Consider the following 20759-nt stretch of genomic DNA (forward strand, 5'->3'; position numbering starts at 1 on the left):
CCCACGCGGGTGCAGGGTCCCAAAGCTTTGGGCCGTCCTCGACTGCTTTCCCAGGCCACAGGCAGGGAGCTGGAAGGGAAGTGGGGCTGCCGGGATTAGAACCGGCGCCCATATGGGATCCCGGGCGTGCAAGGCGAGGACCTTTAACCACTTGCGCCACCGCGCCGGGCCCCTACACCTGTTTTTTAGTGTCATTTTCCTGTGGACTTTTTGAATCTCTTGGCCTGTGTCCAGGGAAAACTGAAGCATCTAGTGGATGAAGACAGTTGCCAATGGTGAACCCAGTCTGCCTACCACTGACTTGTACAAATCTGTAGAATTAGGACCTTCTTCTTGCTTGTCCAACCTATTAATGCAGTGTTACCAATTGGGAGAGGAATGGGGATGGGTTCTGTCCACTCCCACCTTTAATCTCACATTGGGTGCTGATAGCACTTGAAATATCCAACACTTTACAATCAATCAAGATGACCAGAACGAAGTAATCTGGATCTGTTTTAGTGAAAGATTTATTCTAAGTCAACGCATACTTTATATGACTCATTCATAGCCCTTCACTCAAGACAGAACAGTTTAAAGGCAGTATCCTTTGTACAAGGCGCAGAGGAATTTAAGTCATAATACGAACTATTGTTACTTTCCTCCTACAAGAAAATTAACCTGAAAGATCTTCTCAGCAGTTCAAAGTGAACTTTTCCAGCACGTTTTGGCACTGTCGTCATTATGTGCCAAATGTAATTTTATATCTGTAAAAGGAACTCAAGTTCTTTATGGAGTTATTTTTGTTACTGTAGATACTTTCATATACTTATTTTTTATTCTACTCTCCATAAACTTTAAAAAAATTAAATGCCTGAAGCAGTTAGGGCTGGGGCATACCTAAAGAGTCATAAACTCGACCCAGGTGTCCCCTCTTGGGAGGCAGGGATCCAAAAACTTCAGCCAAAATCAACTGCCCCCCCCCCCCACGATGTGCATCAGCTGGAAGCTGGGAGCAGGATTGGAGCCATCTCTTGGGTCAGGTGCCAAGGCTTAACTCACTCCCAGTCGTGTCTTGTGCCTGTTTGAAAAGAAGCCTGTGGTAACTGATCACTCTATTTCTAGATGGAATCATCCCTTCATTCACCAGCTATCTAATTAATATCTACTGTTTTGTGGAGTTACAAAAGGTTTTGGCTAAGTAAATAAGTCAGATGTGCTTATTTTATTGCTCTGGAAAAATAAGTTGTAATACTGGGAAGGAACCAGCATTCCATTTGAGGAGTTCAAGAAAGCTCTGTGTGATAGAGGCGGAACTAAGTGTAGAAAGAAACTGGAAATTGCCCTCTTCAATGCAGCCCTGTAAGGCAGTTTTGGAGATTACTTCATTGTTTTGCTCTCTGTTGGAGTTAGGTTTGCCTTAGGTTTTACTTTTAAAAAAAGATTTATTTTTATTGGAAAGTCAGATATACAGAGAGGAAGACCTTCTGTCTGTTGATTCATTCCCCAAGTGGCTGCAACAGCCAGAGCTGAGCCGATCCGAAGCCAGGAGCTTCTTCCAGATCCCACATGGGTGCAGGGTCTCCACGCCTTGGGCCGTCCTTGACTACTTTCCCAGGTCACAAGCAGAGAGCTGGATGGGAAGCGGGGTTGCTGGAATTAGAACTGGCATCCTTATGGGATCCTGTTGTGTGTAAGGCAGGGACTTTAGCCATTAGGCTACCATGCTGAGCCCAGGTTTTGCTTCTAGTAGATTAGAACATGTGTTGGAAGTAGAAAGTAAAAAGTCATTGTAAAAATTAAAATAATAAAAGGAGAGAGAGTGAGTTGAGTGGGAAATCTCATATGCTTAACAGTATGTATGTCGAATGCATGAAGTTCCCTTTTTATAAATAAATGTTAAAAATTACAAGCAGCTTAAATAGAAAAGCATATCAAACTATCTTACAATCTCTAGTAACAACCTCTACATTGTAAACTGTTAACTTTAGTAATAAATGTATATTTGTGTTTTTAAACAGTTTTGTTAGAAAAAGCTGGTTGTAAATGTTCCTTATTCTTTAGTTTCTTATATATATGTTGCATGATGGATTTACACATTGACATTCTCTTATATTTGATTTTCCTTGAAAGGGTTTTAATACTAACATTCATGAATAACCTGCCAGTTTCTGTGCTTTTTAAAAACTTCATAGTCCAAGAATTGAAAGGATTGTGTATACCTGGAAAGAACACAAAGTTCTAGAAATAAAAAATTAAAATGCCAAAAAAACTAAAATTCAAAAAAAAGAAGTGCATCATTTGAATAGAAGGAAGAGCTTGGATTCAGTTTGGAGCACAATAGTGCAATATTGTGATGTTTACTTCTAAATTAATTCTTCCAGGATGTACATCCGGGGATGAACAAGTGCCTGAGCAACTCTGAACCTATGGAGAAGCACAAGCTGATTGCATTCCCCTCCCCATCTTGTCATTTGAGGTTAATCAGCTGAGCTTCGGTGTGCATGCTATCTCTGCACTTTTGGCTACCCATCCATATAAAGTTTCATTGAAAATCTTTCCTAGTGCTTACAACAGCTTAGCCCCTCTTTCAGTCAATATTGTGTAGGAAAATCAGCCAAAACATGTCTTCCAACAATTAAATGTTTAACAATAGGCTTACATTACTGCTTAAAATGCTGAGGATTGTATCATGAGGATCCACTAAGCAGAGGATCCAGCAACAGTCACAAGCCTACATAAAGAAATCACCTTCTATTTGTGATGCAGGGAAAGGGAGAACAAAAAGGCAAATAGAATTCTTTTTTCCTATATCTTCCCATGGAGGATTAAATAAAAACATTCCTCCCCACTTCTAGCTCCTGCCATGTGAGAGCATCAATCAATATGCAAACATGTATGGAGTGTCTAGTGTATCCCAGGCACAATGCCAGAGAATCAAATTGAGTGGTCCAGTTATCTGTCATTGCAGAACTTTATACGTGTAGTTTGGACAACAATTAATTGGTTTGCTCTCAAGTCTGCAATTTGGCAAAACTCAGTAAGGACAGCTACTCTCTGCTCCTTGAAACCTCTGGAGCAGCACAACAGGATCTGTAGGACCCTGTGGCACAATGTGTGATGCACACAGATAGATCGTGCTAGAGTTCAGCCACAACTGTGGACTATGAGTCTTGTCTCCTTTCCAGGGGGACTTGGCTTCTGGGGCTTCCTTATGACATGGTGTCTGGGTCCACAGCAAAGAAGGTGGATGTGCATGCTTTTATGCCCTAGCCCTAGAAGCCTTCCTTTTCCTGTTCTCCACAAGCAGAATCGAAAGAATGTAAATCCCCCCACCCCCACTGCCCTGATGGAAAAGAGTGAGATTCTAGGAGATGTGTAAGGTGACAATGTCAGGATTCTCTTCAGAACTTAGAGTATATTCTTTGAGTTCCCTGATAAGGGAGGAAGGCAATGTTTCTATGAAAGTGCGAAGTGAATTCCAGAACTCTTCCCAGAGGTTTTAGGAAGGTTAGAGGAAGTGACCTGAGTCTAAAGGGATGCATAGGCATTTTATCCAGCTGGAAGGCAGAAAGGTGTGGCATCCCAAGAGGGAAACAATATAAGCATAGGCACAATGAACTTCACATTAAAGCATGTGGCTTCTCTATGCATCTCTGCTTTAAGTTGGAAAGAAAATCCAGTAAACACCATGTGGGCTCCCCACAATGCTTTGTACTATGGCTGGCTTATCACTTCATATTGACTTTTACATTGTGTTCACTCGGCAGTTTCAAATAAACTTGATTCACATGAAATGAAATTATCCTAAGTCTTAATGACATGGCTAGTCAGATAATGCAAGTTTTAGTCATCTCTAATCCAGTATCATTGAACTTCTTTACTAACAAATCCATTTCATTATACTTGTATTTAAATAAAGCATCATTTTATTATGGGATTTCTGCCAGCCAAGGGTTGTACTAAACAAACCATGTAGTTCTTGCTTTTACATAGCTTATGATAGTACTCTAAGAAACATGTATTGCTTGTTCAAGTCCTTTATTGTTCCAATTCCTGTTCTCCATTTTCTCTTTCTTTACAGATGTTGAAATTAAAAAGAATTGTACAGAAAACCAGGAGTAGAGCAGGTGGAAAAATAAAGTCATACTACACATGGTCTTGTCTTTAGTGGTCTCGTGGGTAAAAAAAAATTACACATGGGGAAATTCTGTGTGTGTTAGCATTTTAGAAATGCATTATGTCGCCAGGGGCCTCTCCTCCTTCATTTGCTGGTTCTGTGGAGCATCCACGATATTGTCCTGGATTATACATAAGTACACCACTTTGGCATTCATCTGAAACACCCTTGTTGAACTTCTCAGAATCCATTAGGCTGCGATCTTGTAAAATAGAGTTCTTCATTCAGTGGCTCATGGACAACACTGTATAGTTACGCAAGCAGCCTACTTACAGCACCCACTGTTGTTTCTGATTGCTGGGAAAGCATCTCCCATCCTGCAGCCTTCTGTACAAACTATGATAAAATGAAAAATTGTTCATCTCAATTCTCTTACATCGTAGTTTATTCTGTTGGCGAAAAAGACATGCAATAAGCAAGTGCTGAATTTTAGTCTATGATATTCCTTTTTCTTTCTCATATCTAGTAAAACTATACATTGATCCCCTTTTGAATAAAGTCTCTGGGGGAAGAGAGCTCTAAGTAAACTAGATAAAGGAGATAATCAAGGAAGGAGCATTGAATATTGTGTGGCAGAAAGGAGATAAAATGTTGCCTTTGGCCATGCTGCACTGGAACTCAGAAAAGATGTCTGAGCCAAATATATTAATCTTTAAATTTTTTTTCGTTTTTTATTATTCTATAATGCAGTTCCACAGGCTTTAGAATTCCCCTTTCCCTGCTCACTGAAACCCCTCCCCCTCATTAATTTATCCCAAATTATTACAGTAGTATAATCCTCCATAAATAGTCACAGGCACTTCATTCTGCTATGTAAGTATAGCTTTCTATTGTATGTTTGGACAATGGCAGAGAGGTCAGCATCCCATTGTCCAGACATATTCAACAGTTTCTTTGGGAGTTTATCTTTGATTTGGAAGTAGAGATGTATACTGCACTGCATCTTCAGATCTGGTTATGACCATTTCTATCACACAGTTACTATACAGCCCCTTAAATAAAAAGCTATAAAACAATAGGAAGAGAAATAGGAAATTTACAACAATGTCCGTGAAGAAATGAAAAGGCAAAAACCTTCTTGAAGAAAGCAATACTACTGTATGGCATATGTGTTTTTGAATATATATAGTAAGCAAAGAAACTTTTTAAAAGAAATGAATATGAAAAAAATATCAGAATGCATGAGATGTAGCAAAAACTATATTAAAAAGGGCATTTATAATATCTCCCCTCCATTGGCCCCTATGTTTTCTAGTAAAATGCTCTATCAAGTGTAGCCTTGACTCCAATTTTCTGCTATTTACATGAGGCATGACACTGTTGGTATCAGCAATGATAGAAAGTTTAATATTCTGTTGCCTAGGTCTGTTTACAAGTTTCATTGGGGGTCTACTTCTATTCAGTTGTAGAGATGCATTTTTGTCATTTTTATTTTAGTCCTGATAATCTAGTCTCCATCATAGCCTTCATTTGTGAGGTTACAATTCTGTTTGTTTATCTTAGTTTTTGCGTTGCATTTTCCATGGAGGTTGCCTAATATCAGAACAAACATGATATTTGTCCTTTTTGAATTGGCTCATTTCACTGAGCGTGATGGTCTCCTGTCAGGACCATTTGGTTGCATAGGGTCACATTTTATTCTTTTTAATAGCTGAGTAGTATTCCGTAGAGTAGATATACCACAGTTTCTTTATCCAGTTCTCTTTCAGTGGGCATCTAGGTTGTTTCCATGCTTTTGCAATTGTTGATTGTGCTGCAGTGAATACCAGAATGCAAGTTGCTTTCTCATGTGTATCAATTCTTTTAGATATATTCCCAGGAGTGGGATTGCTGGGTCATATGGTAGGTGAAGGTGAATTTTCAGTTGCCTGAGTATTTTTCATACTGACTTCCAAAGTGGCTGCACCAGTCTACAGTCCAACCAGCAGTGGAGTGCGGTACTTTTTTTCCCTACATCTTTGTGAACAGTGTTGTTGGTCGTTTTCTGTATGTATACCATTCTCACTGGGGCTAATTGGAACCTCAGTGTGGTTTTTACTTGAATTTCCCTTATTGCAAGGGCGCCTTTTTTTTTCATATGGCTGTTGGCAATTTGGATTTGTTCCTTTGAAAAAATGTCTGCTCGTTTTCTTTGCCAATTTCTAAACTGGTTTGTTTTGCTGTTTTTGAATTTCTGGAGTTCTTTATATATCCTGGATGTTAGTCCCCTATCTGTGTTGTATGCAAAGATTTTCTCCAACTCTGTTGGTTGCTCAAATATATTAATCTTATAGAGCTCAGGCAGTATCTGACATCCAAGCTACTGGGAAAAAGTGAGATCATTTAGGGAGGATGGCAGAATGTTGCAAGATCCTGGATAGAGTCTCCAGGGAACCTCATGCAAAGGTCTGCTTAAGAGACATGGAGGGCCATTTCCTATTGCTGGTGCTAACGTTTTTTTCAGAGAATAAACATCAGAATCTACTATGGAAATTTTGAACTACACTCACAAATTCTGATGCATCTGTAAGGATATCAAGAACAATAGACATGTAAAAGTCTTTTGGGAAACATGCCCTCATTTTTCAGGACAGACTGGAGCTCAGGAAAGTGCTAGTCATTTGCCCAGTGACACACTACTGGTTAGATGGCAGCCCCACTGAGTAGAGTTGAAATTGCATAGTGATTATGTTGAGCCCTTTAACCCTTCTGAAATGTATACTTCTCTATTAGTTTTAGAGGTTAGATTCCAGACACTTAAAAAAAAATCCTAGCATGGCTCTGGGTTACCATTTAGTAATTGTACGAAGAAGACATTGTCATTCATTGAGCCACTAACGTACTATCATGTCAGCTCTGAAACAGCCCTGAAAGGTGGATATTGTTCTCCTCATTTGTAAAATGAAGAATCAGAAGCTCAAGAATGAGTATATTAGTGCTCAGATGCATGTAGATAGTAAACAGAATGAGACTCTGAATTTGCTCTTACCATCAGCCTTGAATTAATTATAGGATGTGTAGAGGGAATCATAGGTCTTGTTCTTTGGATTGCAATATATACCTAAGCATACTTAAAGATAGCAGGTGGATCAAGCCTATGAGCAAATGCTGTCCTGTGAGCTCCAGCTTTCCTCTTGTGGAGCTGCAATCCTGTGGTCAGACAACATTGGATAGAATCCAGGCTTCATTCTTGACTTACTGAGTGACCTTAGCTAAGGCACTGGACCTTTGGTACTTTCCATTTCTTCATTTGAAATAAATTTGGATAGTAATAATGCCTGCCCAATAAGAATGTGTGAAGATTAAATAAAGTAATGCTAGAAAGTCTGTAAAATACCACCTAACATGCTTTACCACTATGGAGCAGCTCTGACCTCTGCTGCCACTATTAGTTCACACTGATTCTGCCTTTTCTTTTTCATCTAGGAGGCTTAGCTGAATCACCAATTGGAAATTAATATCTCTTTGTTTTCCCTGGATGTTAAAATTGCACTTTGTTCTCAAACAGCATAGTTATAAGAAAGTGATATCCAGGCTGTTACCTAGGGGATACAGAACAGATCCAAGCGGCTACCCTGATTTGACCCTTCATGCTCAATAAATTGAAATGTCAAACATATTTATGCCTCCGGGCTTTTTATTCTTTTCACTGCCTGGAATGATCTCTCCCTGAATAATGAAACAACCTTCTTCAGCAGTTGCTTCGGATCTCAAATGTCACCTTTTCAAAAGTTCCATCCATACCACTCATCTAAAATAGCATGTCCCTCACCATCAGATATATTATGGATCTGTTCATTAATAGTGTGCATCCTCCATAGAACTTGGGTAAGAGTAGGTGTTTGATCTGTTTTGTTTATGGCTGTATTCCTAGAACAGTCTCTGGCACATCACAGGCTCTCCATGAAAGTTTGTAGAATAAATAAATGGATGTGTAACTAGCAAATGATTTGTCATCTGCAAGGATCACACTGGTCTCCAGATGCACTGTCACCTGCACAAGTTTGGGACAAATTAAGTGCTTCTAACCCTCCAGCAGCAGGTGAGAGTATGACTGCCGTGTGTTTCGTGCAAAGCAAAGTGCACACATCAACTTGGGTGCTGGATATTTTCTCATGTGATCAATCCTACTAAGAGATGTCCATTTATCTCCTTTTTACATCTGCTTCTTGGTCCTAGCAGCATACTGTCTTAACCTGGAATAACATTCTTCTTAAATTCCCACCATTGTGTTCCTTGCATACTATTCTTAACATTTAGCATTATCCTTTCCATTGACATTGGACAAAAAAACCCAAGCTCCTTCTCACATTGTAGCTGGCCCGATCAGTGTGTGTACATATTCCTCTCTTGCCCATTCCAGATAACTCTAAGTACCTCAGGTTTTACGAAGTCCAGTCACTCAGGCCTTTCTGATCCTGCACAGTCTCTGAGTCGTTACAATTAGTGACCCTTCTGCTTACAGTGCTTTTCATTGGGGCACGTCCATAGCTAACAACAACATCTTTCCATCTCATGGTTAAATGCCACACTATCAGAAACAAATCAGCCAATCAAAAGTAAATGTGCCTAGCTCTTTTAACTTTTTTCATAATTGTAAGTCAAATATTTGTGTGTTATTTAATATCTGTCTCCTACTGTAGACTGTAAATTCTACCTACTGTGGTAGATCCAATGCCTAGCAGAGACCCTGCCACAGTTATGAATGTGGGTATGAATGTGGTTGAATGAAGGAACCTGTTGGAGACCTTGAGGATCCTGAAGGGGAATGAACTGGGGACTTGATTCTCTCTCTCTTTTTTTTTTTTTCTTGTATTAGAGACTCACAACCTAAGACTTGAGATTTGTTTTGTCATCTTTCAAGGCTGTAACTGAAATGAGTAGGAGTGCTGTGTTCTCCCTGCCACTACAGAAATGGAATGATTCCCTTAGAGATCATGATACCTATAACGTGTTTCCACAGATCTTATAGAACCCATTGAGGTGATTGTTTCCTTGCCCCAGTTTATAATTGATCACTCTGAGAGACGTGGAGGTTGGTTTATCCAAGACCACAGAGCTGGTAACAAATAAATGCTTGTGAACATGGATATATGATCTGACCCAAATGTGACTTCCTGATGGACCTCAGTAGTGAACCAGCTGCCTTCGTGATTCTGCACCTTCGCTGTTTGCCAGCACGACCTCAGCTAACCCTTTATTCACCCTCTCTCCTTGCTACACCAGCTTTGTCTTTCTGGCCCAGACTTCTTCCTTGAGCTCTAGACTCACTTGTGTACCTACTCACAAAACAAGATAAAAATGCTCATTTCACGGGGTGTTTAGATTTAGCATTTTGCATGACCTGCCTTGTATTTCCATGTTTAAATGTGATCTTCCTCAATTTCCCCTTCTCAGTAGGTAGTGTCAGGGACAGTCATCTGATATGGAGATGTATATGATGATACATCAAAAATTATCATAAAAAAAACAAAGTTAATATTGTAAGAAAACTATGCATAGATTTCATTCTTTTGCACCAAAACAAGTTTTTTTAATTCTATTTTTCCATGAAGTTTTTAAGTGCCGCCATACATACGTGTCCACTTCTTTGAAAGAAAGATTATTCAGGTTAGGTAATGGCTTGCTATCTCTTGTCTCTCTTGCTTCTTTCCTCTCCCTTCCCTCTTTCCCTCTCATCCTTCCTCTATTTCCCTCTCTCCTCCTCTTTCTGCTATTCCACTTTGCCTTACTATTGCCTTACCTGATTTTTTCCTTACTAAATTGTTACATAAGACAGCAAGAACTGTGATTTATTTTTCTAGTATACAGAAGGTATTCAATATATTCTTGTTGGATGGAAGAAGGGTGGGTGGGTGGGTGTATTTATGGCAGGAACGGAGGGAGGGAGATGAAAGGTTTACTTATCCACTTTGGCTCCAGGTGGTTTCCATGCTGCTTGTTAATTTCTCCTGTCATTTTTCTAAAGATATCTCTTAATGATCATTTTTCTTCTTCTTTAGCTTCTAATCTAACGGCTTTGTTATAGTATATTAATGAAAAACTGTTTCACACAAATAATTTTTGTCTTCACTTCAACAAGTTGGATCTATGTATAAATGAGTACTTAATAATGGGGAAGACCTATTTAGGAACACTAGCAAAATCATCCAGCAGGAGAGAAAAAAAAAATGATTTATGGGCCATATAGTTAACAATCATCTGTTTCACATTTATTTTTCAGAAGGCGTTCAGCTGCAAACAGTACACTATGCCTTCTTAGTTCTTCCTTGAAAAAAAAATAAACTCCACACGCTGAATTTTATCATTTTATCTCTTTAGTATGTTAGAGTGATATACACCACAGCATAAGAATAAATATTCTCCATCACTCAAGGGACTGCAGATTAAAGATAATTAAAATAACTCAGTGTTTAGTAGTTTAAAATTGTTTTACACTAAAGAGCATATTTTCATTGCTAGATTTTTGTTACTTTATTTTTCAAATATAAAATTCTTTTATGATTAGATTATTTTAACGGACAGAAAGGTGATTAAGAGAATACCCCCTTTAAAGTACCTATATGAAGTCGTTTATAACCTAGTAACCACATTTAACCTTACAACCAAAAGTTACTAGATAACATTTGCAAGGGATTCAAATCAGTACAAATCAGTTGTGTTGGGGACATTCAGTTTCTTTTTGAGTGACTTGATTACTGAAGAAAATTCTCTGACAACTTCAAGTGGGAATAAAATTACAAGTGAGAAAATTAAAAAGTGAAAGGGAAAGTGCTACAAATAGATAAGTAAAAAGTAAATAAAATATTTTTTTTTTATTTGAGGGAATGAGAGCGAGAACTCCCTCCCATCTTCTGGTTTTCTGTTCAAGCAGCCACAGAGCTGGGCCTGGGTGCTGAGAACTTAATCCAGGGTGCTGAGAACGCCTCCTATGAGGAGACAGGAATCCAGCTTTCTGAGCTATTGTGGGCACCTTCCAAGGCTAGCAGTGGCAACTAGCCAGAATCAGGAGCTGCAGCTAGTGGTCAAATCCAGGCATTCTCGTGTGGGACTAGGGCATCTTAATTGCTAGGCTAAATGCCTGCTCCCGGGTGAGCACTTTAACTACAGGCAGTGATGAACAAAATGATGACATACTATGATTGAAATAATAAGGAAAAAATGAAGTTATTTTATCAGGCTGGATGAATCAAAGTAGCAGTGCTTTTATGCAGAATGTGGCTGAGCTCCCACGGTAGGATTATAGTTGACTCCAAATGTGTTTACATAATGAACTTGGCTTTCCACACACAGAAATGTGGCATTTTAAATGTACCCTAAGTGGGATATTTAAATGCATTCTCTTCAATGCTTTCATACACTTGTAGAGAGATCCACAATGATGATTTTTTCCCCCACTGCAATATTTATTTTCTGTATAACTGGTAGTCACAGTAAATCCATGGAAAGTGCTTACTTCTGCTCTCAGTCAAGATCGGTTCTATGACTCAGATCCTCTGAGTCAATCCCATTCCCTAGTTTGTCTTCCCATGGTGCATGATTTTACTCTTTCATAGAAAGATGAATGCCAAACTTTGGAGGAAGCCTCAGTGAATATAAAGAATTCCATAGTTACAATTAAAATTTCCTAGTGAGATTCTAGATTCTGAAATGTATTCTTAATGTAAACAAAAGGAAGACTAGAGTCTTTCTTCTGCTTGATAATGTGGAAAACTGTAAGGTATGAAGGAACTTCAGAAAATGCATTGAAAGAGGTTTGAGGCAAAAAAAAAAAATCAAAATCATGCAGTTTTCCTTTAATTCACACTGTGTGATATCTTAACGTAAGTGACATAAAATGCATGTCTCTATGCACCGTGATGTGGGTGGGAGGTGCTATACTGGAATGAAGGCAACAGGGCCGGAGCACTGTCTATGGTACCAGCACAAACCACAGGGATGAGAGGCCATAGGTCAACACCTGCAGAGTGTCTGTGCCTTCCACACTGTCGTCTCCACCACCCCCACTGCTTACCAGGTCCAAAGGGCCCCAGCTGTGGGGTTAGTTCTTATCAGAATAGTCCAGCCTTGAGCAACAGCACTGATGGTACACAAACCCCAAAACCTTGGCTCCTTTAGGGCACAGTGCTAGCAGTATATAATACCAAGGCAGGAGTTATTAATGGCCCATTGGCCAGAGGTGTTTCTCTGAGTGGCACAAAGCTTCCAGGTACATTGTACATCGTATCTCCTACATGCAGGCCTTGGTGGCCGTGTTTGGCTGACAACTCTTGGGTAGCCCAGATGATTCCTCATGTGCAGGCACACTGGTCAGGATAGGAAGTAGAGCCCAGCAGCCACAGTGCAGTCCTGCAGGTCGTTGAGAGCCAATGGCTTGCAACCACCAGATGCTGGGGCAGGGTACAGCACGGCTCAAAGGAGGAGCTGTGGAATTTCTGCAGCCAGGCCAAAGTGTGGGCTCCCGGCAGTTGCACACCCAGGAGTGTGATTGAGTTAAGAGTACTGCAGGTTCCTCAAGGACACCAGGGACTGTGGGCAGCACTAAGAGGTTTTGGTAAACAGAAAAGCCTCAAGAGGTGGCCAAGGTCATGGAAGGTATACAGATGCACACAGGCAATATGGTTCTGGTGTAGTCAGAGGCAGTCAGGTGTGTACAGGTCACAGAAGGTTTGCCTGGGCACACGGCAAGGCCCATTACATGGTTGCCTGTGTGGAAGAGCTAAGGGCAGTTGCCCTAGCTGTGGAAAACATCCTTAGGTAATGCTTGCAGCCCACTATCCTGCAGATAAAGATGTTTGGCAGGGCTGGCAGGCCATGGAACAGGCCCAGTCCTTGCTCCTGTATATCACCATAGTCCAGAGGCAGCATGTGCAAGCTGCAGGATGAGGCAGGTCAACTGTACCTGGTCACTGAGGCCCAGCTGCTCCATGAAGACTAGGTCAGGGAAGGGGGCCACATTGAATTGAAACTGAATCTTTTCATGCAATGCAATTTCTATGAACTTTTTTAAATACCGTGCATGTTAAAAAGCAACCAATGGTCTGTTCAAAGTCCAGAAGGACTCAACCATATCTGTGAGGAATACTTTGACTGACAAGACTGACAAGCAGTCGGAGCTGAAGGCATGAAACATATATGTGTGTGAGTGCATGCTCATATATGTGGGATGCTTCTGGCTGTTCTGTATGATCACGGCAGTCCATGAGCTTACCCATGGTCCCTGACTACTTATCTGTAAGCACCTGCTCAAGCGGGATAACAGGTGAACAGAATGCCAGTTTTACAAAGTGACATTGGTCATTGCAGTCTTCAGCTGTCACAGGCTTGTCTGTGAGTTGTGTCCCTCACAATGTGTACTCCATAGTGCTAACCTGAGCCTTGCCTGTTTACTTTGTCTAGTCATATTCACGGGCTAGAGAATTCCTGAGGTGTGTGCCCTCTGTACCAGGCACTGTGCTACGATCTGAGAGTTGAATAATGACTAACAGAGGTTTGCCTCACCCTCAGAGAAGTTGTGTTCAGAGCTCTCTTTTCCCAAACTACTAGATCAAAACCTTATTTCACCTGAACTGCCAAAAACATGATGTTCCAGGATCCTCCCATTATTGCAGTAATGATCATTGACCTGCCTACCCATGGGAAATCCAGCATTACGTCAGAGTCCCTGAGAATACTCGAGATGACATTTTTCACAATATTATAATGAGCTAGCATAAACTAAGAACAAGATTGGTAAGTTCAGCAAGAAACACTTAAAGTGTGAGAAATAACTTAAAATTACAAATCATCTGACATTGAAAAACAGTTCCCTGGATTTACCCTAGTAAGAATGAAGTTGATCTGTTTTTGTCAACTGTGCAAAGAAAAAAATAAGATGATTTGTAAATACTAGCATAGAAATTTTGATCCACAAAGTCCTGGTTTATCAGCCCACATTCTTAAATGCCAAGAATATAAATGACATGGAATCTGAAATGATCCTTTAGGAGAAAGATAAAGATAAATAATTAGCTACTTACAACTTTGCTAATTAAACTGATCAGCTTTGAGCTGCTTTTCCTTATACCTCTTTTCAGAACCCAGCCACCTGCCCCTGGAGGTGACTTGCAAAGAGCAGGCCCCTCGTTGGTATTTCATGTTCTTTTGGTCAGAGACAGAGAACAAAATTTGTGCATGGTTATCAAGTTGCGAAGTCCTAATTTAAGTCTTTCCCCTAATTTCTGTTTTAGTAAAGAAAAAAAAATCCCAAAAGAATATTTTTGTGATATCATCCCAGATTTAAATCTCATGTCTCCAGTCTTCTTTCATTGCCATTCTTCATTCAAATGTATTCTCCATGGGAGAAGTGGCAGTGATTTTAATTTCTTTTAGATTTTAATTTGAAAGGCAGATTTACTGAGAGAAGGAGAGACACAGAACAATAGCTTTCCATCTGCTGGTTCACTGTCAAACGGTTGAAGTGGCTGGAGTTGAACCAGTCTGAAGCCAGGAACTTCTGGGTCTCCCTGACCGGTGTGGGATCTTAAGAACATGAGCCATCCTCTTCTGCTTTCCCAGGCCAGAAACAGGGATTCTGGATTGGAAGTTGAGCAGCAGGGACATGACCTGGCACCCATGTGGGATATTGGGCCCTGAAGGTGGGGGATTAGTCTGTTGAGTTACAGCATTGGCCACATGTGGTGATCTTTGAATATCTAAATCACCAGTGTTCCCAGTGCTCCCACTGTGAAGTACAGCTGTCTTGTCACCTTTGCAGTGCTGCGTGCTATGACCTCCACTTTTTCAACCTCTTCTGAGAGGGAATCATGCTTCCCTACTCAGAATGTCTTGGTCGCTCTGTTCTCCTCTTTGTCCCTTGGATGTGTGAAGTAGCTCTCCAATTCAGAGGCTTTGTCTCATAGAACACTCATCATATGATTTTTATCCAGCAAGTTCCTTCCTTACTTGGTCTCAGCTCACTTGCTTTCTCCATACAGAGTTCTTTCCTTGACCTTTTGCCCGCAAGAGCGACCTCCCTCCTCCTACTCTTCTCCCACTATTTTCTCTTCAGAACCTTCATCCTAATCAGTTACCTTTAATGTCATGTTTGGCTATTTTTTAAAGTATATTTTTGCAGGGTGCAAGTGCCATGCATACCTCTGTTGCTCAGAGCTGGTCTCCAGTGGCTGACATACAGTGGCAGAATGAGTATACCCGTGGCTAAGGGTCTAGCTTATTGTCAAAGACCCCCCAAAGCCTTAACTCCATACAACTAAATGTGTCCTAAGTTCCAATTGAATTTCAATCAGGGAAATGTGGATGTACATTTTAATTCAGTTTCTTTTTTCTGTTTCAGTCTTCTCTAATAAATAGTGACATTATCTTTGTGAAGTTGCATGCCCCATGGGAAGTACTTGGAAGATATGCAGAACAAATGAATGTAAGAATGCCTTTCAGGTAGGTGTCAAAGTATTTCCTCCCACTCCCTCTGCTGCTTTACTAAAGGCCTCATGTTCTCTTGCTAGGAAAAAATAAAACCAAAGTGCAGACTGGACAACCATTAGACGGGAAGAATGCTCCATGTATTTATAGGTGCAAATAAATTGCCATGGCCCCTTTCACTTTCTGTGAAATATTTGAGCAAATTCAGTCATTTGCAGGCAGTGATTTCAAACACCTATAATAATGAAGCATTTTCCAGGTAGCATTTGGTTTTTTAAATGCCGTTTATAGAAGCACCTTGCTCCTTACGGACTAGTCCCTTCCAGCCAAACATTTAATCTCCTTCCATAGAAACAAGCATCAAGAAGTTTCATGAGAAAGTGATCTGCTTTTTAAATTATGTTCAAAATATCCTGTTCTTAGTTTTTAAGAAGCCACTATGCAGACACAAAGGCTTGATATTTGTACCAGGAGGAATAGGAATGACTCTTGCATTGATTGACTTTCATCTCAGTGAATATTCTTATTTCACCTGTGGACTAGAAAAAAGTGATCTCCATTTTCTTGGTAAAAGGAAAATGGTAAATCAAACTTGGAAATGATAAAACTAGCTGGGAGTGCCTGTTATGGAATCTTTGAGAGATTGGGGGTACAGTAGCAGCTGTAGGAAAGGACAGTTTCAAAGGAACTTGAAGAATTAAAAATGTTTTGTTTGCAATTTGCAGGTAAAACTAAATCAAGTGACAGAAATTAGGCAAAGTGGTACCAGTTGTACAATACAGCTCTTAATGAAGTTCAGAAAGTTATACTGACAAAGAGCTCTGTATATTGAAACAGAGAGAGAGGAGTGTGGGACACATTTAGAAATAGGGCAATTTCCATTCATAGGACGGGGATAAATCTCCCTCTTGAGCATTTTTCTTATTTATTGACTTGTGTGTCCTAAGAGCCAGTCAAAATATAGGCTAGGGTTTCTAGCATCTGTTTCCCCACAGGTAAAATTCTCACAGTCAATAAAGTTTTGATCTTATAATTTATTTTGTATATAACATGTAAAAGGAAATCCGAGAAGGCAAGGATTTAATAAAGAACTACTACTTAGTTTCCATTGAAATGATTGCCATATAATACTTCATTAAAGTCAATTATTTGTCCATGATCTTACCTAACATGAACTCATGGGATATTATATGTAATGATCAAGAGGAAGAGAAATGATTACAAAATATTCCTCACTGGAAATTGGTAGTTCCTCCCAAGTATGAATTTCATATCTTCTATCGGTACATACTTCTGAGACAGAGAACCCAAACTTAATGTGGAAATGTGAGTAGTGTTAATACAGAGAAAGTTCCCTTATTCTGGCAAAGATTTCAAATTCAAAGAGCACAATGGCATCAAAGACAGCACTGCTGCAACACCCATACACAGCAGAAAAGTGCCACCTACAATCAGCATTAATAGCATTCTTCTGCAACATTCCAATGTGATCTAAGCAATACCATGAAAAGGAGTGTAAATATTAATCTTAGATATAGGAATTCCTTGCAATGTTTAGCAAAAAAAAATGCCACCAACTATTGTTTTCCATCTTCCTAGATAGGATACCTGTAAATAGGAAAGTTAGGCAGTAAATATACCACTTAGGGCAAGTTGGAAGTCAATAGTATGTCACTGAAATAGTTTCAGATTTGAGAACTTGTGTAGAGTGTTATACTAACTGGCCTTCTTAATAGCGATGTGGTTTTACCTAACCAAATATGTTGCAACCTAATGCACTTAAAATCAATGCTGTTATTTTGTTCATGTTTTCAGACAAGTAATTCTAGCCCAAGGACACACCTACCTTTTCAGAGAATTTTCCCACTATATTATTTCAGCAAAGTGTAGACATCAATTTAGCTGAACTTAAATACTCCAAAGAATCTTGTTTTCTGTATTCTGTATTTCTGATTCATGGATTCAATTTTCTTGGATTATTATTCCTCCAGTGGTTATAAATACAATACCTGTATCCCATGGATATGCTATTGTAAAGTGTGGACAGTTGATTTTAGAGCTGTTTTTAGGTTTACAGAAAATTAGCTTCCAAAATACTCCTTCCAACTCCACTCAGTTTCTTTATTAACATTTTGCCTTAATGTGATATATCTGTTATAATTGATAGGCCAACCTTGGTACATTAATATGAACTAAAGTCTGAGGTTCAGGGTTCCTTATTTTGTTGTACAGTTCTCCTGGTTTTAACAAATTCATGTTGTCAAATATCCACAATAACAGTGGTATGCAGAATAATTCTTGCTACCTTAAGAATGCCCTGTGCATCTCTTATTCGTATCTTCTCCTCCCTGGCAACCCTGTATCTTTTTAATTATCTCTATAGACAATGTCACAGACATACAGACTATTTAGCGATTATTGCCTATTTTCCAAAAAATGAGATAGCTCAGAAAGAGTTCAGAGTACATCCAAGACACATCAGTTTCATTACTTCACCACTGGTCGAAGCCTAGTGAGGGAGCGTCCATAAAGCCTGCAGCTCTCCATTCAAAATTGCCTAGAAGTTCTCAGTATTTTAAAAGTACAGGTATAAAGCAATATAGCAGGCTCTTATGAATTCTGATTATAAAACCTTTTTTTCTAGAGTCCTTGGGATTCACCTATTTAATTCATCTAAAACCAGAGCCACATGATTAGCAAATGCCCCAGAGAATATTCTTAATATACTGATTGTAAGATGTATTTTTTATATTATTCCTTTTAGGACATTGAGAGAAATGTTCTGTAAAGTCTATATAAATCATTCCTAAACTAATACAGTGCCCATTAAACTGTGTATGTTGCCCCAGTCCATCTCTGCTCCCCCACACACATCCTGCCTTGGGTGGGAGGGGAAATGCTGTCCTCAACTGAATTCATGCAAGTATCAATTTCTCCGAATCATGACTCAGTTTTGTTGGCAAGGAGCAACCATAAAAGATTATGATAATAGGAAGGGGGCGGGGAGGATAGCATTGGAAACTTTCAGTGATGCAAAAATGCATGCCCTGTGTTCCCACTACATTTCTCACTGTTAATCTCTTTTTAGTTTTTTCTTCTTCACCTCTTACAGGCTTCTATCTTCAATCTCCTTTCCTTCCTTGCTAGTTCAAACTGTAACTGACGATGGGTTTTCTTCTCGACTGGCTTCATTTTTGCTGTTCTTCCAGGAGAAAAATCTATTACCTGCCCCGCCGGTACAAGTTCATGAGCAGGTTAGTAGCATGCTCTGTCATGATGCTGTGTGTTTGCCTGTTGACCTCTCTGCTCTTGAACATTACAAGGTGTTATAAGCCAGGGGAGATGAACCTTTATCAAAAGGGAAGACCTTCTGCTGTGCATATTGCTTTTAAAACACAATCAGAAAAATTACCCAAACTTGGACCCATTGAGTTCATCTGGGGCCTAGATGTTCGTTTTTTTGTTTGTTTTGTTTTTCTTCCCTGCTTCAGTTGTATGCAATTTGAAGCTTAAGTATAGTCACCTTCTAAAGAGGTTGATGGTTAGTTGGCATCCCATCGTAGGAAGGAAGAACAATGTTAATACCAAATTGTCAATAAAATATGCAGATGTATAGCATCATTCATGAGCCTTTCATATCACCCTCCTTTTTAAAATCAAGTCATTAGAGGAATCTTGCACTTATTGTAATTTGAATCCTTCCCAAGCTTGTCTCTCCTTTTTCTTTTGTAAGGAACTGAAACAAATGAAAACACATCAATAATGATGTACCTGGATGTTGTCATTGGCTAATCCAATTCCAGCATCTTAATTGGCCATGTTTTTCCTTTCACCTTGGGCTGAGTTGATGGCTAGACTGGAAAGCCATTGAATCTCTCTCAAAGTCCCATGGTTCGTTTCTGTGAAACTTAGGATTCATGTTCACTGTTTTGGGTGCTTTGCATGGTTATAAATATGTTTGGTATATTTTGGTGAGCTTACTTTCTGAAATGCAACAAAACATGGTGTCAGAGTTGGTATCCAAGAAAGGAAAATGTTCTTTTTTCAAAATTTCTCTGTCCAGCAATCTTATCAGCAATTCCTTTGCTAGGCATTGGGCATGGCATTTCGACTCACATTGTTTAGTTAGTCCCTTGTCATCCACTGACCTATAAAAGCCTGGTGCAACAGTTTAGTCAATGTTAGTTCTCAAACCACAGGCAGCAACAGAGTCACCAGGAACAGCTTGCTCAAAACACAGGTGACTAAAACATACCCCAGCAAAACCCTGGTAGGGCCAGAGAATGTCCGTGTCTAACAGGTTCCCCAGCTGAAGCTAATGCCAATTTGGCACCCTAACTCCTATCTAGGGATAGTCTGCAAATACAAAGTACTTGGCTCTGAGAAAACGAAAAGGAAATTCAAGCCTCCTGTTGTTTGTTATCAGTCCAGAAGGGCTTCTTTTATTGCAAAGTAGGACTGTGGTATTATTAAATAATAATAAAAACCTCATCTGTAGTTTCCTTTGAGACATATCAACCCTGAAAATGTAATCTGTTGGAAACATGGTCCATTATTACAATATTCTGCTCTGAGAAAAAGGTGTCTCCACAGTAGACATGTCTCATTTAATTCAATCTGATTAAGTTGTCATTAGTGCAGGCTGTCTCCTGGGTTTTAGTGGCTCAGAAGAAGAGGCCTTGACTTCTGCTTCCCCTGGATATAGCTGCAGCATCTGAGTTGGAAGTTTACAATGTATAAAGGCCAGTAGACAAGTTAGCATGTTGGGAACCAAGCCCTATAAGTAGGACCCTTAATTGTTACCACTCCTAAGGAAGGTAGGATTATCTCCCCCTTATAGGAAGGCATCCAGGGATCACGGACTGTAAGCAGAACCTTGCTAAGACACTTTGGCCAGCTGCAGCAGAGGTGGCATGTCTCTGCCCTTGTGCTTCAGCTGTATTGTCAGTTCATTCCAGCTACTTTTCCAGAATCTCACCTTCTGTGAGCCAGCATTTTGGGGGAGGAACATGAGCAAAACAACCCGTCAGAATAATCTCTTATAAAAGCAATTCACCTTGTGATTCAGATACTGACTTGACAAGTTCTGAAATGCCTGTGTGAAGATCCACCCTCTCTTTATTGATTTGCCTTTGTGGTCCACAAGAGGGCTTTTGCTCAGTGAATGGCAGACATGAAACAAGGTGACTTTGTATCCAAC

The 20759-nt window shown here is 39.8% G+C and overlaps 1 protein-coding gene across 1 annotated transcript in view; it reads left to right on the forward strand.

Annotated features, from left to right (window-relative positions):
- Positions 1-20759, forward strand: part of ANO4 (anoctamin 4) — a 147129-nt gene that overhangs the window by 36625 nt on the left and 89745 nt on the right. Inside the window, exons 5-6 of the mRNA XM_040990900.1 lie at positions 15474-15574; positions 18769-18813. Of these exons, the coding sequence (XP_040846834.1) occupies positions 15474-15574; positions 18769-18813 (146 nt within the window). The remainder of the gene's footprint in view (positions 1-15473; positions 15575-18768; positions 18814-20759) is intronic.

Source organism: Ochotona curzoniae, unplaced genomic scaffold (genome assembly GCF_017591425.1).
Source record: "Ochotona curzoniae isolate NIBS_2020 unplaced genomic scaffold, NIBS_Ocur_1.0 contig_1014, whole genome shotgun sequence".
In the NCBI taxonomy this organism is placed as follows: domain Eukaryota; kingdom Metazoa; phylum Chordata; class Mammalia; order Lagomorpha; family Ochotonidae; genus Ochotona; species Ochotona curzoniae.